General features: G+C 37.0%; 1 protein-coding gene and 1 pseudogene across 2 annotated transcripts; one reads left to right on the forward strand and one right to left on the reverse strand.

The window, feature by feature from the left end:
- Window positions 1–1166: 1166 nt before the first annotated feature.
- Window positions 1167–4524, forward strand: LOC113333318. 2 transcript variants are annotated; one of them, XM_026579830.1, is made up of 5 exons: window positions 1167–1447; window positions 1829–1980; window positions 2142–3184; window positions 3334–3543; window positions 3955–4524. In XM_026579830.1, exons 3-4 carry the CDS (start codon window positions 2168–2170, stop codon window positions 3520–3522), a joined length of 1206 nt encoding a protein of 401 aa, XP_026435615.1. In that variant the 5' UTR covers window positions 1167–1447; window positions 1829–1980; window positions 2142–2167; the 3' UTR covers window positions 3523–3543; window positions 3955–4524. The 2 variants fall into 2 exon arrangements, with proteins under 2 accessions (XP_026435615.1, XP_026435614.1); XM_026579829.1 differs by having other exon boundaries at window positions 1829–3184.
- Window positions 4525–4739: 215 nt separating this feature from the next.
- Window positions 4740–9854, reverse strand: LOC113333245 (annotated as a pseudogene).
- Between the last annotated feature and the right edge of the window lie 14314 nt (window positions 9855–24168).

Consider the following 24168-nt stretch of genomic DNA (forward strand, 5'->3'; position numbering starts at 1 on the left):
TCTTATATTACATAAAGTTCGGTTAGATCAAAAGTGCATGCAGTTTGCGAACCAACCGAACTTTGTACACCAAAGTTCGGTTAGTTGAGAACCAACCGAACATAACGCTGTAACTCCTAGAAATTATTAGAGAGTTCGATAACCTGTGTGTTTGGAACAAGTAACCGAACTACACTTTCAGATGAGTTCGGTTACTTGTTCGTCTCACGGGGCAACCGAACTACAGCTTCAGATGAGTTCGGTTACTTGTTCTTCATATAAAGTAACCGAACTGTTCAAAATCCAGTTCAAATCCGGATCATTTTGAAGATTAACAAATATTGTAGGAGAGGATGGAGATGAAGAATCAGATGAGTTTTCATCATTTGAATACTCAAACTTAGTGAATTGGAATTTTTTTTTTATTTTCCATGTTTTTCTCCTTCATCTTCTCTAACTCTACTCTCTCAATAATTCTACTCAACTAATAATAAACCCATCTTTTAATTTAATCTCACTAATTGTTTTTAACTAAATCATTCACTAATCATAACCTAAAATTAATTAAGAGGATAAATTAGGTATTAAATAAATAACTAGATATTCCTAGAATTACTTCTAATGCCTTTACCCAAAATAAAACCATGGTCCCCAAAAAATCGAAGAAAAAAAAAGCCCAAGAAAGAACGCATCTATCAAATTGACGGTACCACTCCCAGTATTCCAAGCCGTCGACTGAGTAACGGCGTGGTAAGGTAGGTAATAGTTACTTCTACTGTGTCGTCACTTCCCGCGTATTTTTTTTCATTAAAATATCAAAACTAGTCATAAAAACCCAAGGTGACCAAACTTGTGGTACAAAAACCCCACTCAAATGTTGGGATCCATTAAAACTCAATCGTAAACAAAATTGATACAAAAAACCCAAATTTTTAAAAATCGATACAAAAATCCCAAATTTAAATGTTGGTTTCATTACATTTTATTTTGGTTTCATCATAAAATTTGATGAAACCAATATTTAAATTTGGGGTTTTTGTGTTTTTTTTGTTTTGATGGGGTTTTTGTGTTACTTTGTTTTGATAGGTTTTTTGTGAAAGGTCGGTGACACCTCTGGGATTGTAACTCGCGTACCGTTAAAATATTGCCCAAACCTCTAAAACCATTATCCCCAATTTCATTTCTGCTGAAAACACTTAAAGAAAAAAACCCTAAAATGGAGAGCTCGACATGTCCATTTTCTCCGTGAAATCTATCTCTCTTGTTTCGTTCCTCCACCGTCTCTGTCTCGAGTTTTCATACAGCTCAGAGTTTTTTTCTAAAGAAAAAAACCCTTAAAGAAAACACTTAAAGAAAAAAACCCTAAAATGGAGAGCTCGGCATGTCCAATTTCTCTGTGAAAAACTATCTCTCTTGTTTCGTTCTTCCACCGTCTCTGTCTCGAGTTTTCATACAGCTCAGAGTTGGGGTAAGTATTAACAAAAGAATCTTACTCGTTTTAATGTTGCTTTTTTTTTTTTTTTTTTTTTTTTTTTTTTTTTTTTTTTTTTTTTTTTTAATTATGAATTACTGTTATAGATCTGAATATTTCGATGAATTACTGTTATATACCTAGTTGATTTGATTGATTAAATTTTTTTGAGTTACTGCTTTGCTTTACTTCCTCATATGTTGGGATCTCATTTCTCTATTGTCTACTTCTGTACGTGAATTTGGTGATTCCACTTTTGAGTCTAAAATGGGACAGCTATGTTTATCTGCTAAATAGTCTAGTTTTAAATTTATGATCTGGTCTAGTTCCAGGCAGTATTCTAATGAAATGATTGTTTTTTTTTTTCTTTTTCTGCAGCTCTATAAAGGTCTTGCCTGCCATCTTTGCAATTTTCAGCTAAGGGAGCTGGAATGTCGCGTGCCACAGGCACCATGCAAAGGGTTGTGAACCCAGAGATCTCAGATTGGGCCAGTTTACCTGATCCTAATCTTCAGTGCAAACTAGAACAGGTGCCTCCTACCTGTTATTGGACTCGTCTTCCGTATTGCAATTTTAGATGCGAACACGAGAAGGTTCCTGATTGCTATAAGACAACAAAGGGAGACAATTTATTTGTTCTAGAACCATCCTTGTCCGTAGTGAATGATGTTAATTGTTTATGTAGGAGCAGAGTTAGAAGGTTGGAAGCCAGCTGGAATGGGAATTCATCAAGTCTTGTGCGATGCACAGTACACAGAAGACGAATCCGGGAAGGTAACTAGTGCCGCTTATGGTATGGATTTAAAGAGCGACGAGGGAAAAGTGTTGGCATGGACCCACGGCCCTTCAGAGCCTATGTATCAAGGAGTCCGAGTGCACGAAATAGTAGCAGCACTTATGGGAGTCACGTTATCTGATGAGGTTAGGAAGTTGCATCTGAAATATAAATTATCTGATGAAGAGAAAAAGCTTTTTGATATCAAGCATCTTGAAATTGTTTCTGATAATGAAGAAGCTATTGAGATGATGGAAGAAATGAGGGATGAAGATTCTGATATTTCTAAACAATTGGATTCGAGATCAGGTACAGCTTCAGATGAGATCAAGGTCTTAAGAAAGTTAAGGAATAAAATCATCACCACATTTGGCTTTCACAATGTAACATTTCGCTCTCTTGTCAGGGAGGGTAACTTCCTGGCAGATTCGCTGGGAAGGAGGAAAACTTTGTCTCGCGCTACAAAGACTATTAGAGATTCTGGCTTTTATATACCAGGCGTCTTGTATTTTGAATTTCGAAACATAAGAAGCAATCCAGAAAACCAGAAGAAAGACCGACAGACCTTCGCACAGTTTCACTACATCAGATTTCGAGTAAGAGAGAATTCACCCTTCTTTTTCGTACGGGAGAAGGCTTGGTACTTCTCTGGTTACAGTCACGGAAGAGGAGGAGGACGACGAAGAAGGGACGACTCAATTCTTACTGGTGGTAATGCTGGTTCGCAAGTTAAGGGAGGTCATGATTGGAAACAGGTGAGTACTCTTGCTGAGTATGAGTATAAGCCAGTTCAGGTTGAAGAGAAGAAGGCTGCTGTCAACACAATGAGTGAAGAGCGGAAACTTGCTCTTGAGAAACAATTTGTAGGTATGAAAGTAATTGGTAAGAAGAAAGAGGAGGAGCTTCAGCTTCCTATTAAGAAGAAGAAAAGACGTGCAAAAGAGCAAAAGGATGAAAAGGTATCTTAAATTTCTTTTTAGCTTATAGTTGTTCATATCGTGTTGTTGTATTGGGTGCTGAATTTAAATACTAGATGAGAGTAATACTTATACAGCTATTTTAAACATAATGGTCTTGTTATTTTACAAGCTTTGTTTCTTGTTTTTAGTTGCAGCCGGTGCCTCCAAAAGAATCCCAGAAGTCAGATGAAAAGCAGAAGAGTACTGATCATAACAAGGAGAGTGAACCTCCTGCCGTATCTCTTATGAGTTGGGCAGATGCAGTCAGGAATGGAGGATCTCAGCAGCAGCAGCAGAAGAAGAAGATTTCAAGTCGGGATAAACCTGTGAAAGCCTGAACTTCAATGCTGTTACGTCAGGTACTATCTTTTGAGATGAATTTTTTTTCAGTTTTCTAATGCCGTGTGTTGTAACTGCACGTAGTGGCTATCGTGTGTTATAATATCCATAAGAGTGATATGCCCCTTAATTTATTTCCTGAAAATATAAAGGCCTTGAAGAATCTAAGAATCACTGGTTCGAACTTCCTGGGTGATACTGACTATAAATTATAAGTCAGCTGTTAGATTGTAGAACTAGAACCACAGTAAAAAACTCTTAGATGATAATGATTATAAATTATAAGTCAGCGGTTAGAACTTAATTGGCTTATTTGTGAGAGAACTTCACATGTTCTTCATATGTTATATCAAGTTTTACTGGTATACCAAACTCTACTGTTGAAAAATTTGTTGTTTATCTTCTAATGCCCAAAATTACTTTTGCTGCAGGTATACCATTGTGATCTGTTGGCGCTCAGTTCATTCAGTTGGGCAGCTCAGTTCATCTTTTTGCTGGTTTTAGCTGTAGTTAGTCTGTTAGGTTGGTTTCCAGTGATGGTAAGAAAACTTATCTGTTACCTGAGTTATGTTGGTTTCCAGTGAGTATAATGGTGAGACTCGTGTAGAGTTTTTTTTTGGGGGGTTTTAACCTAAGTGCCAACTGAGGATAAAGCTGTGAAAGCCTGAATTTTGTACTGGTTATGAGGATCATCAATACTAGTTTTGTGATAGTGGGACTTACCCTATCATCAATTCTAGTTTGGTTAGCTGCAGTCTTCAAGGGTATAGTCTAGTTTGTTTTTATGATGTCAGTAGGATTTAGTTTACAAATGAAAAGATCATGGATGATCATGAGTTAGTCCTAGAAATGTGGTTTTCCAACTTTGAATTTTTAAAAACAATGAGAAATACTAATTGTTCAAGCCTTATTACTAGAGGCACGTGTGAAGGCATTGCAATAACAGTGATGTCCTAGTTCAGAACTTGATTCCCTTTTTTGAAGTTGATGCTTAAAGGATAGCCCAAGCAGCTGAAGTCTAGGTTTTTTAAGTTGTTCAATTCTTATAGCAGTAATAAAATATTTTCAAGGGCAGATTTAGGGCTTATCTGGATTAAATTTTTGTATCCTTGTTGTGACCTTCATCCCAGTTCCAGTGACTCAAGAGTTGATTGAGATTTTGGAATAAGGATTCCGTAAATGCGCAGTATTGCCGCACCAGCAGAAAAGGGCAATTTATTGCTACTTGAGGAAGGTGAAAAACTAAAAAGATGAAAATGCAACCCTCCACAAACAGAAGTTATACTTGATATGAAGGTCAATTTTTTCTTTTTGCTTCATTACACATTTTATTGACAAAAAAACTCTAAGGAGTTGCAAAATATTCAGCTAAAAGCCAAATGAAATATATGAAAAGGCAAAAACTTGATAAAAAAAAACAACTAAAGCAAAAGAATGCTAGCCACAAAATCTATGTACCTCCTATCAGGAATTTATACTTGAATCAAAAAATCTGGTCCCGCAGCATGCTGAATAATCTCTCTAACCCTAATCTGGAACCTTCCTTTGCTACCAATTGAGCAGAGTCATTCAAATTCTATGAAATAGTGGATTACTGGATCTCAGTTAACAACCTGCATGCTTTGTTCCATCTTGCAAGAACGAACCATGAAATATTACCGTCGGAAATCTCCCACAACTGGTCTGGAGTCGGAATCGATGATGATTTCACTGCAACCCAAGGAAACTGCTCATTGTTTTGCACGGACCCCCGGCTGTGACCTCAGTGATATAATTTGTAGCAACACCAAATCCACCAGAAATAGTTCCCAGCACCTAGCAAACATGACCTCGAGCAACAACAAGAAAACCAGCATTACCTGGATTTCCTCCTAGTGCTGAAAATCACCTGAATTGATTGCAGATGAAAAGAAAAAAAGAGATTTTGAATCATTACGTCACTAACAACCATCCTACTATATTTTAGCTTCTTTCAGTTGGTTACCAAAATGAGTTGTATAACATCAACATAGAAAATCTGAGGATAGAAAGGAGGATACAGATGCAATAATTCCCTGAAACCTGATAAACTTCATACTGCAAATTTAGTTATGAGAATATCCTCATAACTCTAAAATAAGTAGTTCTTATGTATCCGACCACTATAAAGCCATGTAATTAAAGAGAATGAGTATCAAAAACTTACAACAACAGTGGAAGCTTTGAGGACTTTCTTTGACTAGGCAAGATAACACCCTTTAGCAATGAAGTTAAATCAGCATCAAATGCCTGGCATTCGACTCGTATGATTTGTCAGGCCTTGCATACTAGCTGCGTTTGAGGAGGGTCGTAATTCTCATCCACATAGCCATTATTGGATCCTGAAGGATCATATCTATCCTCAATAACATTTCCCCTTACATATTCTGATCTATACCTTTTAGTGTTCTCCTCTTGTTGTAACCATAAATTTCTGATATCTGATCGTTCTTCCTCTCACTCAGATCAGTAGCAGGAATTTAGACAGACGATAAGGACCTGCAATCGCGATATCTGGATCTATAGGATGACACAGAGCTGCCTTTACAATATTTACTACGTCTACTCCTTCATGTCATCTCTTTCCCTTTGGTGCCTATGCCATTCATGTGATTCCCGGCTTCTGTAACTCTATACTCTTTATCTTGTTTCTTCTTTCTAATACTTCTCTCATGATCCTCTACAGATTCAACGTGACCATGGGATTCATATCTCTGCCGGGTGTGCGAAGGCTTTGCGTCACTGCTGCTGCTTATGAAATCTTTAGGTGTACCTAACTCTTTTCTTGCAGAGACTCCACTCTCCTCCTGGTCATCTCTTTCTGTACGATGCCTATGTTGCTCATGTGATCTTCGACTCCTGTAACTTTATGGACTCTAGCCTATACTCTTTATCTAGTTTATTTTTTCTGATGCTTCTCTCTTGATCCTGCTGCCCGGAGATTCATATCCTTCTCCGAATGTGAATATGTCACATCTCTGCTCCTTTTTATGTGATCTTTAGGTGTGGCAAACTCAGATCTGGGAGGGACACTATGGTTTTGAAAAGATTGTTTCGCATAGCCATATTCAGGCCTGTTGCTAGGTTCAGATGAGTCTGTATTGCTTGTCAGCACATCAACTACAGGCATATCATTAACAGACATTGATTCAAATGCATTTCAAACGATAAATTGACAGTTTATTAACGGGATTTAAATATCTGAGAATACAAAAACCAATAGGAGAAGTAGCATCTTAGAAAGAAAAATCAAAATCAAAATGGGAGAAGAGACCCAAAGGAAAACCATATGAGACTCCTTTAACCACCATTGCATAGCAATGGCTCAAAACGCTTTCATGTCTGAAAACTTGGGAAGGTGATCTTATGGGCTGCGCTTACAGAAGAATTTAAACACTGAATCGAAAGGGAAAAAGAAAACTCGAAACTAAATTTAACTACAGAAAGAACATGAACAAGACTTGAAAATGCTTGCAGTATGTAAAACTGGAACAAGAATAAGATAACAATAGAGCAAATGAGACTCTGATATTGCAAACCCTAGACTAGATAATGATAAGGGTACAAATAGATACATGTTTACCAAAATGGACATAAATGACCTCATATAAAACTGAAATGACAGTACTCTTGGTTGTTCAGCATCTGTACCAGAAACCATATCAAGGTCACCGAAAAATCGATTTTTTTCAATTTCAGTTCAATCTAGGCATCAAGATCAATGTGGGCTTGGATGGTCTGAGAATGGCATAAAATATTCTTGTTTAGGGATAAAATTAGCTCCCAGTGCAGAACAATTAAATAGTTGAGAGAAATTCAAAGATGTGGAAGGTGGAACAAATATGATCAACTTGGAGGAAGCTGGCATAAATTAGGATCGTATTCTGGGACGGAAGGAGTACAATATTGCTTTCTGTTAGGCTCTATTCTTTTTCCAAAATAATAGATCACCATTCATCTCCAAGGCTAGAGCGGTGGAAACACATGGTAGTGCAAACAAGAATAAAGAAAGCACTCAAGTTGTTTTTCAGTAAGATATGATGATCAACTTATTGAATAAAACATGGTTCGCAGTCTACATAGAGCGATCTGAGGACTATTCAGGTGAGAATCATTTCCTCACCAGTCACCATGTAGACTCATACACCGAATAGTGAATAGTATACAACATTACAAACAAAATCAAATTCACTTTTAAGTTTTAGCAATCTTGGAAAAAGATTGGTATCTCAACTGGACCATACTGAACATATAATCTGCCATGAATAAGGTCTTAAAAACTACAAAGACTGGGTTTGATGCCTATGTAGCAGACACTTCTCAGATAACGTAATGTGACTAACTTTCGAATTAAGATGCAATCAAATGTGGTTAAAAGTCTTCCTGATTACGAATGAATTACTATGTTTTTTTATACGCCAATATTATATCCAGAAATCCATTGGATATACAAATTACTGCATCAGCCGCAATAATGGAAGTGCTTGAAGAATAAGATAGACTCACCCTCCTCCATCATGGCTGGTTAAGAATGCAGTGGATCCACCTCCAAAAAATAAACAAGGCATAGGCATCATTATGAACATGAGAGCTACAGGGAAAAGAGTAACACATCGTCACACGACTCAGTGATCCCATCATACAAATGCAACATAACCTTTCTAACCAAAACACAGATAAAAACCATCTAAATGTTTTCTTCCAATTACCTGCGAACATTGGCCACCAGTAGAATGAAATGAAATGAAACCTTTCTTGCACGGGCCTGTCAATAAACAATGAAAACAACAACAATAATTGTTCCACATCTACTTACGTTTTGATGATACAGCAGTAACATTACAACCAACGAAATGCAGTGAGCAATAAATTAGTACAATAAAAATATAGTCAAAATAGTCTAAGACCATGGTTCAAAAAGTGTACCAGAATTTGCGATAGAATGCTAGCAGAAAAGATGAAAGCCAGCCCCGCAAGTTTATTTCTCACCATGGTAAGATATCTATCAAAATCAAAAGGAGGTTTTTCATTCTCTGGCCCAGCTTGATATCAATGGAGAATTTGCATGACACAAGTAAGACAAAGGGTGTAAATGTCAGCGAATAATCTCAACTCCAAGTTTCTAACGATTGATTTTCTTTTTCCCAAAAGCAAAACCAACCTAAGTCGGCTGCTGTGTGTGAGAGAATAATATGTATTTTGCTATTTATCTGAGACTTGGGAATGACAGCATCAGGGGGGTAAGCAAAAAGTTTAATAGCAGTGTAAAATGTGATCAAGATTATACGCCAGAGTTAAGTAAAATTACTGAGGTACCTGGACTGTCCTGTGAGGTTCTGGCGCATCGGGATTTCCTTGATCATAGAAACTCCGAAAAAGAGAGACAGCTTCCGATGCCATTACTCCTCCTTTACAGGTAAAGCCGCCTTTCACCTCAGAAGCACCACCAGTAGGTATGTGTTTCTAGAATGTAACGACAGGATTGATCCGCAACCCTCCAAACCTATCATTTGCACAACCTCAATATACAGCTTTTATACCAAGGATTGATATAGCTGCTGCACACATGATACATGGTTGATGGTTCACAGGTAACATAGAAATGACATTTTGAATATCTCACTCCAATTTCTTTCTCATTCACTGCTCAAGCAAATATCCTGCCGCTTCCATCTCTGCATGCCTTGTAGCGTTTCGTGTCTCATTTGTTATGTTATTTTTCCAAGACAATAACCTTTTCATTACATTACCTTTTCATCTTCAACAATGACACATCGAGCAGGCACTTATAGGGTCTATTCTATTGCAAGCTCCATAAAAGCAAGAATATCTTACGAGTTGTCACCCTCTTCCACTGGATCCATATTTTCCTTTCACTCAATCTTCAACAATAATAAAATTGGATTGTACAGAAAAGCCCCCCTTCCTCTTCTCAATTTCCCAATATCACTGATTTGCTTTATCTCAAAACCCTAAACCCTAACTCAAAATATCATTCCAATTTATCATCCTACGACCAATCAATCAATCATCTAAGGATCTTAAGATTCCACAATCAATCGAGAATCATCAGGTTACTTATGAACAAGTCGAAGTCAACTAAAACGAAATGGAAGTGCTTAACATACATAACTGGGTTTAATAAGAATACTTCAAATTCATAACTCCAATCAACATGTACAGTTTTCGAGAGAGACTACATACAATCCAGGTGAAGGAGAAGAAGTAGAAACCAATGTACTGTACTGTTTTTAAGTAGCTTTTGACTCTTTAGTTCTTTTCTTCTTCTTTCGCTCGTCAGTACAAGGATAATGGACAGAGAGAGAGTGATACTAAAATAACCTCATCTTCACTTTTCAAAGATTTGGAAAAAGTAAGCCTTGACTTTTGGCATGGTCTTTGTTTGAGTTCAATAAAGCTGCTGCACTGTACAATCTACTTTTGGCAAAGCACAAGTGGGATTTTGCTAGCCTGCTACGTTCTTTAATTTCTTCTTCCACTAGTTCTTCGGTGACTTTAGTAGCATTAGAGAACTGTGGTATCAATCGTATCATAATATTGTACTTTGCGCGCTCTCTCTCTCAGCACAGATGAAGTCTGAGTTTGGTATTGCTGCACTTTTTCTAGAAGCATTTTCATGATGTGCGTTGCTGTGCTGTGAGAAAAAAGCAGTTTGATGTTTGGTAAAATATGCAGTTTGATGTCTGGTAAAATATTAACTAAAATTAAAGTTGATTAAAAAAACAGTCAAAGTGTGTTTGTTAAAATATCAAATTCAATCATTGTTGTTGTAGCAAATGACAAAAACAGACATCTTTGAAGATAGTTTTATTCGATTTTATTGGTTTTAAAAATAAATTTATTTTTACTATTCAATATAAATATATATAATATTAAATTTACTAATTGTTACTATTATTATGATTGTTAAAAAAATTATTTTACTGACCCACTTTTTAATATATATATATATAATTTTCAAACAAAAAATCAAACTAAAATTAATTAAATAATTATTTAATATTTGTTTTTATTTTTATTATTGATAAATGAAATGAAATGGTAAATGAAATAGTTTGAAAATAAAAAATAATAATATTTAAAGTATAAGAAATAAAAAATTGGTTGTATATAAGTTTAAGGGTAATTTTTGTCATTTATAAAATAAAATAGGGACAAAAAAGATAAATCAAGCATTAAATTTAGGTGGGATCAAAACTTATGTTTTGTAGCTTTTAAAAACTCCTCCTCCCCAGCTTTTGAAAATTGAGGAATTTGGGAAGTGGTTTGGGTAAAAAGCTTTGATTTTTTTTTTACCAAACACCAATTCCAAAAATTATTGACATATATAGGTTTTGAAAGTACTTTTGGAAAAATAAAAACATTACCAAACCCAGCCGAAGGTGCTGCTTCACAGATATCCCAGTTCCGTTCGGACCGTTCCTATTCATTTCTTCGGCCATTTCGGTTTCGTCCTGAGCGAACTGGCTTATTACCATGTTGTAGTCGTGGTATGTTTTTTTGATCGGTGTAGTATGTTGCTGTTACCCCAACTAGTCAATCACGCCGACTTTCCGATATTCACGGGGAGTAAGTATGGCTTCATGAAATGGCTCATTACCATATAATAGTCGTGGTATGTTGTTGTTGCCTCGACTAGTCAAACACATGGGGAGCATGCCGTCGAATTTTAGAGGCTCGTTCACCCCGTAATGGAGCCTATGTATGCTTTGAAGGCGTATATGACGTATTTTAGTAGTTGTACGTGTATTCCCAAAGCGAAAAAAATATGCGCACAGGTAGTCAATATAATAAGATCCCGCAATCACATAATTAAAATTTCTAGTCCTAGTAACTAGATTTAAAAAGTTCATGCTGTCACAGCTTCATCCTCCCTTGACGGCAGATAACCAGGTTGAATGAACTTGGGTGGCGCGTTTAATCTCCTTTTTATCTGGTTGCTCCGAAGAACCTTCCCTAGATCGGCCGACACGATTTCCCTGAGCACCGTTATCAGAAGCTTTGCCATTGTTATCACTCATCTCATGTTCAACTGCCTTCAGAAATTCATGTAGTGCCATTGACTTGCGAACCTTTTCTTCTGCAAGGCTTTCGTTCTTTTTAAGGATCGAGCAAGAGAGAGGAGAGCATAAACGCGAAAGCTTAAAAGACTACATTGATAATGATCTTGGCGTATCTTTCTCATTCATTCTTCAAGCTATTTATACAATAACAAGACTTGCTTCTCAAGACACTTGATCCTCAAGACATTCAATTCCTAATATAACTCAAACTAAGCTAATTTATATCTCCTAAATATAGTCTCCTAGACCCTCCCTCAAGATGGAGCATGGAGATCACGAATACCCATCTTTGACAAAAGAAATTTAAACTAGATTTTCCTAATTCTTTTGCGAAAAAAATCTTCCAATCATAATGTAGGGACGTTTCGTCTCCTTCGTAGTTTAAGGACATTTCGGTCTCATCTTCGTAGTTTAAGGACATTACGGTCCCATCTTCATAGTTTAGGGACGGCTCGGTCCTCTTCGTACTTTAGGGACATTTCGGTCCTCTTCGTAGTTTAAGGACATTTCGGTCCCAATTGTAGTTTAAAGACATCTCGGTCCCCTTCGTAGTTTAGGGACATCGCGGTCCTCTTCGTAGTTTAGGCATCCCGGTCCTAATCGGTTTCTTCGGTAGAATACTTCTTGTACTCTTGGTTTCTTGGTTTCTTCAACAGAATACTTTTTGTACTCTCTAGACGGCGCAAACTTGCATATTCCTCCGTGTTCCTTATAATGCTGATGTATCATAGTAACATTCTCTAACAAGCTAGAAACACAGACCTCTTTGCTGCGCTCTATCCACTTGATAGGCGAATAAGAAACCAAGTCCTTTCTCTTTTTCAACGAAGCCTACTTTGCGTCGTAGAATTCATACAAACTCACTTGTAGTTTTTATCCACCGAGCGTCGTTGCTCATCTTCTATTTTATCTTCTCTTCATATGTTGCTATATCTTCACGATCACAACTTTCCGTTGTTGTGATGTTCTCTACAACTTATAGGATTTTAACCTACTATTGTTGTTCTTTCTCTCATCACCTCTTGGTGATTTTTTCTCTTTCTTCATTGTTCTCTACAACTCATAGGATTGTAACCTACTATTGTTGTTCTTTTTCTTATCACCTCTTGGTGATTTCTTCTTTTTCTTCACAACCTTGTTCTTCTTCTCTGTTTTTCAGTCATGCTTTTGTTGCGAAAACTATTACACTTCTTTTCTTTTCAAGATTCTCTCACAATCTTTCATTTTGTCACGCTTCTGCCACAAGCTGTAAGCCTGTAACTTTTCTTCTTGTTTTATTGATGTTACAAATTTACCGCACTATTCAGATTTGCAACACAGTGACAAAAAATTGTCACACTTGTGTTTGCAGGCATTTAAACAAACACCTTCTCTTCACTCCCCTTTTTAATCGAATTAGGAAACACACAGATTCCTAAACCATCTCTGGAAATCAAGCAAACACTGTGACATAATTGCTCCTTCTTTCTCGGTCTCTAACTCTGTTCACAGCTCAACTTCTCGCCACTTCCAACCCATACAGCTTCCTCCATTATTCGCTGGTAACAACCAACTTTTCCTTCAACAGCCACACGAACAAACGCACACTAATGGAGGAGATGCAGCAAACTTCTTCGCCACCGGAACCCATCTGTCAGTTCTCGCTCCATTCATCAATGATCTTCCTTGTCGACTGCCGATACTAGCAAAACTCTGTTTTCTCGGCTAAAGCTCGTCATCTTTGTTCCTACGCCAATGGCAGCAGCAAACCATCATATCTTCCCTGCTCAATATCGCAGCAGTATCGCCAAGCATCATCAGCTCAGAATCTTCCTGTTCTCCATCAGCACAATCTTCCAACAGCATCTCCCTGCACCATGACTCCATAAACAGCAACACCTAACTCGAGCTCCAACTCATCATCGTCGGAAGTCAATTCTAGGGCAGCAATTAATCTTATTGTTCAATGTAAACTTATTATCAGTCTCACCCGAGTTCCATTATTCACCTGCTCGAGTTCCATTCTTTACTGCTCAACATTGGCAGTATTGCAGCAAACCATTCTTCTCTGCCAAGCCTTTTTTTTTTTAATCATGATTCTCGACTTGACATTAGCTACTTTCTCGAACTTAGGTTTATCCAGAAGTTGGAGATGCTACACACTTATTCTCTGCCACAACCCATCGGTTTCCAATCACCCTGCCTTCCATCTTTCGTATTAACAACACGCCATCAACATTACTGCCATTTGAATTCCACTAGGAACCCAACTCATGAAAACAGCAAAAAAAAACAAAAAAAAAAAATTGTCGCGTACCTGGTGGGTGGTGCCGGCCGGAAGTTGGCCGGCCGGTAGCGGCAGGCGGCTTTTAACCCCGACGAAAATTTCCGCTCCTCCCTGATGACGTGAAGATGATGAAGAGATGAAGGTGGTGGTCGTTGTAGGTGAAATAAAAAAAATGGATTTTTTATATCAAATTTTATTTCCAAAACCTAATTTCACAAGGTTTCCTTTTTGGGCCCGAACCCGTGAATCCTAAACCGACCAAGGTTCCATCACCAAATCAGCGGTGCTACACCATTTTATGCTCATTAGACAATGCTCTATCATGCCATTGGAGTCTTCGTTCAAGCCGTAGTTTGCTCGGGAAATCGAAAATCCGGTAACATCTTATCTTACGACTAAGTTCAACTACTTATGTTGCGCCTGCAACTGTAACAGGAAAATCACCATTCAGTGCTGACTGAGGAACATGACTTTCCGTTACTAAGCAGTGGACTTAGTGTAGATGGTGGATTTTCAACAAAGGCTAAAATCGTAAAATCATAATTATACATGCTCTCCTGATCCAGCAATCAGATGAGTATTGAGGCTCATGTCTCTCATCGAAGCATGAAGGTTCATGCCACAAGAATCTCTGACCGAGAATACTGTCTTTCAGAATATATATAGATGTGTAGTCTCTCAGCTGAGGCGACGACATATCTTATGAATACTGAGCAATTTCAGTAATTACTTCTATATAGAATCGAAAGATTGGACGACTCCTAGACAGCTTGCCTGCTAGTATAGAGCAATAACGTCTTCAGGATGTAACAATGTTTTCCCTGACTATATAAAAGAAAATATGACGCTTCAACAAGCTCATATTGCTCAATCCTCAGATAATTAATGCTCCTAGACAGCATGCCTGCTACTATAAAGCCATCAATTAATTATCTCTAATCCTTAAATTCATTAACTGAATATTCAGGAATATTCTACGTTCTTCATAATATTTCGTTACTTCAATTCGTGGTTCTTCCCAACAGAATCTCATGGGTTAGTGATAAATATTCAACGTACGAGCATCTGACCCGCTATCGAGTAAGCCCTGACCAAAATGGTGCAAGTGTATGCAACAATAACACACTAACGAGCACCCGAATGCACGAACGAGCATTCCAAAATATAATGGAACGATGAACTTATGCAAAATAGGAAGAAAATAATAAATAATAAAATATTAGCTAAGGCGCTAGGGGATTGGGCCCACCGGCCGACCAGTCACGTCGTGGCCAGTCCCACGCCCAATTCTATATTTTATCATTTTTTTTGATCTCATGAAAATCCCTTCATTTGAACAAATATCCCTCATTTTAAGAAAACTCCTCAGTTTCATGGTGTTTTCCTTCACTTCAAGGAAATAATAAAATTAGGAAAGGCATCGCGTGGCCGAGCTCACTAGCCGGTCGGTCATGCCCTAGTTGCGGCCGACCCCACACCTTTCATTTCTTATTATTTTATTATTTTCTTGATCCCATGAAATTCCTTGATTTCATGATATTTCCTTCACATTAAGGAAAAAGGATAAAATTACGGAAACTCGTGGGACCGGGCCCTAGCCGGCCGACCATGCTCAAGCCGGTCCCACACGCCCTTATTTTATTATTATTAATATTATTTGTTTCCCTCATCTCATGGAAACTCCTTCACTTCAAGGAAACTCCTTGATTTCAACAAAACTCCTTGGTTTCAACAAACTCCTTGATTTCATGATATTTCCCTAAAATTATGAAAATAATATAAAATTAGAGAAAGTGCCATGAGACCGGGCTCATTGGCCGGCCGACCATGCCTTGTCCATATCCGGTCCCACACTTCATGATTCTTTCATTTTATTATTATTATTTCCTTCATCTTATGAAGTTTCCTCAGTTTCAGCAAAATCCTTGATTTCTTCATATTTTCTCAAAATGTCGCTCATACGTACATCAGAAAATATCAAAATTCTCAGGACTGAGAAACTGACACTTTGGCGAAGTGATCATGTTACCTTGACCGACCAAGGTTGGCTCTTTGGCTTGCAAGGAGCCGGTGCCACGCATTTTCACAATTTGACCTAATTTGCACAATTGCATGTATTAGGTCCAGAACTCTTCCAAACGACTGGGAATTTTCGTAAAATGATCCTCAGTCGATCCCGTGACCAACCACGGGCGGTCTTCATAATCCCTTGCTCGGTCCCTCATCTCTTCATAATTAGGTTTTATCACCTAACGCTCAGACGAGCATTATTTTAGAAAAATGATTAAACCAACATTTAATCATCCTTTCATCAACTGGTCTTCAAGAGACTCTGGTATTTGCTCACTTGAGCATCTGGGCGCTTCATGGTCGAGTCATCATCCCATGAAGCTGATCCCTCCTTCACTCTGTGGTTGATTTTCAATAAATCATCAATTGATCAGCAATTGATCAAAATTAGGGTTTCGAATCCAAAGCTCTGCAAAACATAATTCTGAGCATATTCAAATATTAATAATTTTACGTTGATCATGTGATCAACATTATAATTATCATACTCGGTCCAGTCGCCAGTATTTTAAATTAATATTTTATTTGGTCCCGCTACCAATAATTCATCAAACGAGAAATATTTGCTCAGATGAGCAACATTTGCTCAAACTAAGGAATATTGTTTCAACTATCAATATTCAACAATTCATCAAATGAGCAATATTTTCTCACCTTAACTATCAACACTTACTCGAGGATTATACCTCTGTCTCAACAGACAAGTTCGATTCATGAGTCTCAGAACATTTGCAAATCACGTTCGACTCAGCAATACAAAGACTCATCGTCCCATGAAGTCATCAACTGACTAACTAAATACATGTCTGCCTTGCAGACTCCAAAATCACGAGACATCAATCGTGTTACATGGGGGGATATTAACCACGGTTTTGGTCTGGCGGTCTACAACATGTGTGTTTATACACACGATGAGAATTGAGCAAGTCGTGCAATCAGTTGAAGGAGTTAGCAAACTAGTGGGTGGAAAATCAACCAAGTCTCCGCAAGATGAGCAACTGGTTTTAACACGATCTCCATTTCCCCACTCTATGATTCCACCAACTGTCACACTTCATGGGATCATGGTGTTTACAATTCAAGAAATATAAATAAGTCTCTGAATCATGATTGAAGACAAGAACAATCTCTCGTCAAATAGACAACACGGGATCAACGACTCAACGTCTGAGCAATTACTCTGAACATAGCAAATACAATCAATCAAAGCTTATCTTATTTACATATAATACACAACACACCTACAATATTCGATCACCATTGATCTCACACATTTCTCAGCTTCCCTCCTACATATCTACCCATCCTCTCTTGTGACCGAATTGACTCTGGAATGGCCATTGACTTGGTTTAGGCCGGAGTCCTACAGATTGATCTCTCGAATTCAAAGCACTCCCTTCTTGCAGTGCGTCTGTGTGAGGTTTGACAGTTTGCTCGGTTCAAGGAGTTTCCTCCGCACGGTCGTCTCCTCAATCCCGTAAAAAACAACAACTCGTTTTGCCCCATCTACACTAACAAGAAGGGATTTCGGTTTTGCTTCATGATCTGAACATTTTATAGATAACTCAGAAGAAATTGGTATGGTGGACTCTTTGGAACAATCTTGAATAAAGATTTTACTCAAAATACGTTCAATTTTCTAAGTATCCTCCTTGAGTTTTTCCTCAAGTAGAGTTCGTGAAGAACATACTGAGGTGTTTTCCTCTCAAAGGAGCTTTAGAAGAGAGTCACACTCATTTACATACCAACAAGGACATTAACTTTGAGTTTCAACCGATTGACATCATCAGCCTGGATTCTAGCAAGCTTTAGAATTACTGCACTCTCTTTGGATGCATCCCTTTCAATTTCAGAGTCAAACTCGTCAAAAAGGTAACCAGGATAACACTTTACAATGTCTGTCAGTTTCATGGAAATAATGGGTTCATCTATATTCGAGATTGACAAATATTTATCTTTTATAGATTTCATAGAAACAAAACTTTTATTTCTAGCGATGCGTTTATCAGAGATAGCACTTCTGTTCATAATTGAATCGCTACAAACACAGACTTACGAGGTCTTAATATGTTTGCCTGCTCTGATACCAACTGAAAAAGCGGGGGTACAACAACCACACCCAACAATTCGTTTGGAAATATGAGAGGAATTACTCCAATATACTTTCAACAAAATCAACTAGACAGTCAGACTCAATCTAGAGAAAAGTATATCCAAGAGTTTATATCTCCATCTCTCAATTAAATATGCAATCAGGAAATAGAAGTTTGCGAGCCCGATTGAACATAAGAGAAGTAACTTGAACTGTACCAAAGACCAATGTTCAAGAATCAATCAATTTCAATCAACAACCAAAGGTTGGATTTACCAATTGATCGATTCAACGCACAACCTGTGATATTTCAATTATATAACTAAATATAATGCGGAAAAGAAATAAAACATACACCATAATTTTGTTAACGAGGAAAACCGCAAATGCGGATAACCCAGGGACCTAGTCCAGCTTTGAACACCATGTCGTATTAAGCCGCTACAAACACTAGCATACTACCAATGAACTTCAGACTGGACTATAGTTGAACCTTAATCAATCTAACACTGATTCAAGGTACAGTTGCGTTCCTTACGTCTCTGATCCCAGTAGGATACTATGCACTGGATTCCTTTAGCCGATCTCACCCACAACCAAGATTTGCTACGACCCAAAGTCGAAGACTTGATAAACAAATTTGTCTCACACAGAAAAGTCTATTGAAATAGACAAATCTGTCTCCCATAGAAATACCTATGAGTTTTGTTCTGTCTTTTGATAAATCAAGGTGCACAAGAACCAATTGATAAAACAGACTTATATTCCAGAAGAACAACCAAGTATTATCAATCACCTCACAATAATCTTAATCGTATAGTAGTGAAACAAGATATTGTGGAATCACAAACGATGAAACGAAGATTTTTGTGACTACTTTTTATCTTTCCCATCGGAGATTAAATCACGAGAAAATCTTAGAGAAGATAATACTCAAACGATATAATCAAGCAAGATCAGAATACGCAACTACAAAGAAAATAGTTGGGTCTGGCTTCACAATCCCAATGAAGTCTTCAAGTCGTTAGCCTACAGGGTTTCGTGAAAAACTCTAAGGTTAAAGGAGAATCGGCTCTATCTTATGCAACTAGTATCACACATAAGTGTGGGGATTAGGTTTCCCAGTTGCTAGAGTTCTCCTTTATATGTTTTGAAATCAGGGTTTGCAATCTAAGTTACCTTGGTAACAAAGTATTCAATATTTACCATTAGATAAAAACCTGATTAGTCCAAAGCTAACATCTTTCAACTGTTAGATCGAACTTAGCTTGTTACACACAAATAAAATGTAGCTTCATTTAGGTTTGAGTAACCGTACCTAAACGTTTACACCATGTTAGATCAACAATAGTTAACCGAGGTTAGCCATATGAACACTCTTATTTCAACCTTGTTCATCTTAACCATAACTAGTTCAAATGACTCAAATGAAACTAGTTAAAGAGTTGTTCAATTGCTATATTCTCTTAAAAGTATACAACACAACTGAAGCAAAATAGGTTTGATTTACTCGAATCAATTCATGAACATTATAGCCACGGTTTGAAAAGATTGCATTCCTTATTATATAAATGTATTAGTTCATGTACACAACCGATTTTAGAACTTTAACCTTCAAGTATGCAAACAGGTACACATACTTGAAATACCCTGACCAAGATTGGGTTTCACCAGTACGCAAACGGGTTCAGATACTTCTAATCCCAGCAGAAAAACTCGGACATGAATCTCTTTCCAGTACGCATACTTAGGTTCCCGGTTTTCTCAAACCAACAGGTACACATACGGGTACGCATACTATGGTTTTCGGACATGGATCACATATGTGCAAGAGTACACAACATGTTACAATCCAATAATAGCTGAGTGTTCTAAACTCTTATTTCAATCATTGAAACTTTCTTAGAGGATGACAATAGCCGTTTTCACACACTATTAGCATCAAAACAATTCTCAAGTTATTGAAATAATCATAACGAAACACTCCAAGTCTGCAAAAAATGATTGTATCACACAAACCATGTAAGATGTTACTCGACAATTTTTACATGATCATCTTTTGACTTTGTTCAAAAATATAAGATGAACTTAGTCGAAGCGAAAGCTTACCAACACATATTTTACCAAAACCAAAAGAAAATTCACTTATTATTTTATTTCTTTTGTAGCTAGAAGACAGAAACATAGAGGAAAGGTTATATTTCATATCTAGGGTTTACCCCTTTAGGGGGAAACCAAGTTTTCTTCTTCTAACTCTTCTTCCATATATTTTTCATGGGTTTTAGTAAATCCATGTGTAGCTAATTTTTCACTGATTAATGTATGATTTCAAAGTCCTGAATAATGGAATTTTAATTCTTCTTACGAGTTTACTTTAAGTTGATTTTTTTGTCGATTGTCTCTATTATTTTTATTGTCTAAGATTATTACTGGGGTGTTCAACTGGCCATTTGAATATACCTAATGATAATTCTTCTACTAGTATTGGGATTGGTGATACGTGTAATAGTCACTCAATTTCATGCACAAGTAGTACATCACAAAAGATGACAGAGGGATTCTGTTAAGCAATTGTGTATAGAGATGACACTAGTCAGCAGACCGAGCTTATGCATCTGATGCTAGGATCAACCTAATTCACAAAACGTAAAGCATCCACTAATTTACATCCTGAGTGCGCTACTTCTTGGTGGGTTAGTTGGATAGAATCTGGTAGTCGAGCGCTTCCATATCCAGTGGCAACAAGAATTCCGGGGATAGCAGAGCTTATTGCTATTCTGCGGTTGGTGATATAGAAATGCAACAAGGAATAAACGAGTATTTAAATCAAGTTTATGTTCAGTCAGCAAATGATTCCTTAATCATCTTTGCTTTCTTATTATATTTTTATTTTACTTTCATCAAACCAATCCCCCCCTTTTTACTTTATTTTTGCTCATTCAAATAATATATCAATTATACAACTCTCTGCGGGAACGATCTCTTATTACCGCTATATTACCAGTTAATTAGTGGAAAATATCTTAACTAATTTGTTGCACTTACGACACGCATCAAATTTTGGCGCCGCTGCCGGGGAGCGGTTGCTAATTGATTTGTTATTTGTTTAGCTTGTATTTATTTTTTGTTTTTAGATTTTTGTTTTGATTTTCCCTTTCTTGTGAGTCGTCATGTTTCCTTACGTAGATAACATATATGGAGCACAAGAACAATCATCATATTATAGTGGTAATCAATATGGTTTTCAATCTCATTTATATGACAACTACCAACCATCCCATGGGTATAATCAAAACCAATTTTTTGGATATGATCAATATCCCACGGATTCTTATGGATATTCTCATACATGTCAACAACCTTATGACGGGCATGTAAGTGATCAATTGTTTTCTAGTAATGTACAGATGACAGAGAGTTTGAAGCTAAAGGGTGATCATACTGAATCAAGACCTACTCCTCTTCATCGTGCTTTTCGTTCACTCTTTCCAAAAGAGAAGATTGTGCACAACGGTGGAAAGCGTGTTAATGTCATAAAACTTTTTAAGCAACATGAGCAGCTAGAAAAAGCTGGTACATCACAAGAGAGTCTTGACGAAATTAACAAGGCCATAGACATGGAATTCGAACGTCGTTTTGATGTTGACGATTCTGAGGTTGACAGTGATTCCGATGAAGACGAACAACCTCTTGAAAGTCCTTGCAACAATGGTAATGTCATTCCAACTCTGGATCATAATAACGATCACTCGCCTATTCAAAAGGAGGAGATTGGACATGACATAACCTTTGTTATAAATGGTGTAACGTACTCAAACAATGATTTTAAGATTTGCACCAATGAACTAGACTTATTGGGGGAAGATTATGATTCCGATGATGAGAATGTTGAAGAGATGAAGATTGAAAATGAAATCAAACTGATTAAAGTTGTGGAAGACCCAATTGAGCTTGTCTTGGAATATAATGATGCTGAGATTTTAGTTGAACCATAAAATAATGGTTCGATAGAGGACCACGACTTACTTGAGGTAAATAATTCAATAAAGTTAATTAAAGATGAGGATCGCGAACAAGGTTTGTCTAATCCTTTACATAATTTCATATCTATTGATTCTTTTCGTCCAATTGAAGTAGCTTCTGAAAGAGTTGTTAACCCGACTTTTAATAAAATACCTCACTTAGGATTGGAGTTGTGTTCTTCCAATGTTTTAACGGATTATTTTACTTCTAAGTATTCACCACGTGATGTATTTGATTCTAGTATTGAGCAGGTTCACCCAGCTGAGGAACCTTTTGAAATCCCCGAATTCTATGTTCTCTATCCACTTTCGAGTGTATAAAGGATCAAGTGTGGGGGAAACTTCAATAAAGTGATAGCTTCTATATTTATATCTTGTGCTAATATTTTCATGAAGCTGTTATTAGAATTCCAGATTGTTTTCTGGGCAGATTACCAGATTTTCAGATTGTTGGTTTATGGAAGATAACCAGAAGGTCAGGCTGAGGACGCTAAACTAAGCGCTGCATGGGAGGCAACCCATAAGTTTTGTATTTGTATTTGTATTTCTATCTTTTATTTTTCTTCTTTTGCATATCATATTTTGATTTCCCACCTTGACTTTACTTAGGACGAGTCAATTACATTGAGGACATTGTAAAGTTTAAGTGTGGTGGAGTGTTTGGATATTTTGCATATAGAGTTTTTAGTCTTTTTGAGTAAGTTTTTCAAAATTTGTATAAGAACCTTCAAATTTTAGAGATTTTAGAGTCACTAGCATACTTCTAGGTATGTTTACATAGAGAATTCTGACCGACATAACTGAACTTGGAAGTGTTAGGGAACTACGTTCGGATTTCTTACGAATTGGAGTGTTAAATATTGAATTTAATCATGCCGGTGATGCAAATTAGGAGCAGGGAGAAATGCATTATTAGAGTTGCTGATCAATCATTAGTGGAGACTACCCATTTTCATTTCAACCGAGGCACCAGACCAGATTTCTTTATAAATGACTAAAGAACTTTCTTTTGAGTGTGTGTCACCGTACGTTAATTCCGGGTAGAATGGTGAACTACCCAACCTCCCACCAATAGAAGCACTACTCTTTGATCTCTTGAGTTCTAATTTTGTCAATCATGAGGGCGACGTTTATAGATGAAAGCCACCTTCTTGTAGTTTGATTTGCAGTTAACACCATTCTCTCTCTCTCCAACAACATGTCCATAGAAACACCATCATCATCAACGAGCGGAGCGACATCAAAATCTAAGAAGAAAGTTGAAGACGTTTGAGGTTTACAAGCAACAATACAAGGAAGAGCAAATTTCATATCCAAGTAAGCAACATACAATGAGCATATTTTACATATACATGTTGAAGACTTACAATACAAGGAGCGGAATTCTATATCAAAGTGGAAGACTAAGTACAAGAGCGAAGAAATTCAAAAGATGAGAGTTATTGAAGTTTATGATATGAAGACAATACAAGTTGTGAAGATCAAAGTGGTAAAGTACTTCTTTCATGGCCATGTTAATTTCGGTTTCATTTTTTTTGTAGTTGCAATCTTTTTATAAAAAGAAAAAGAAATTGAAAAAAAAAGAAAGAAAAAAAAAAGAGAAGAAAAAATACAAAAATATTTGCATTTAGGTTGTTATTTGTTGAATAAGGACATGAGGAAGAAAAATATATAAAGAAGTTTCAAGCAACAAGGAAATTGAAGACAAAGAGTTATAAACTGTCAAAGTTTTACGAAGTTCAAGAGTTTATCATCAACAGTTGAAGACCGAAGACCAAGAAGATGAAGAAGACGAGCTGAAGACTACGTTTTTATTGGATGATGTGAGAGTGGTGTTATCATCATTGCAATCAGATGTCAAGGTGGTAAGTACTCTCATCCTCGCTATAATGGTTGATTTCCTTTCTTATAGAGATCATCAAAAAAGAATTTTTATTTCCCACGATCTTGTGGGGTCTCCAGAAATAATTTGGAAGGTTTCCTTCCCACCATTCAACGTGTGTATGATTCTTTCTTCATTCCTACCTGCACACATGTGAGACCCATAAAAAAGTCGTCTTATTGAGTGCAATTATCATAAAACCCTATTGGTG

This window comes from Papaver somniferum, unplaced genomic scaffold (assembly GCF_003573695.1).
Source record: "Papaver somniferum cultivar HN1 unplaced genomic scaffold, ASM357369v1 unplaced-scaffold_132, whole genome shotgun sequence".
NCBI classification, from domain to species: domain Eukaryota; kingdom Viridiplantae; phylum Streptophyta; class Magnoliopsida; order Ranunculales; family Papaveraceae; genus Papaver; species Papaver somniferum.

Bases quoted from the DNA above. Each gene is read 5' to 3' on its own strand.
- LOC113333318 (XM_026579829.1), top strand. From the start codon at position 2,114: ATGATGTTAATTGTTTATGTAGGAGCAGAGTTAGAAGGTTGGAAGCCA. The intron at 3,185-3,333 runs GTATCTTAAATT...TCTTGTTTTTAG, and splicing joins AAGAGCAAAAGGATGAAAAG to TTGCAGCCGGTGCCTCCAAA.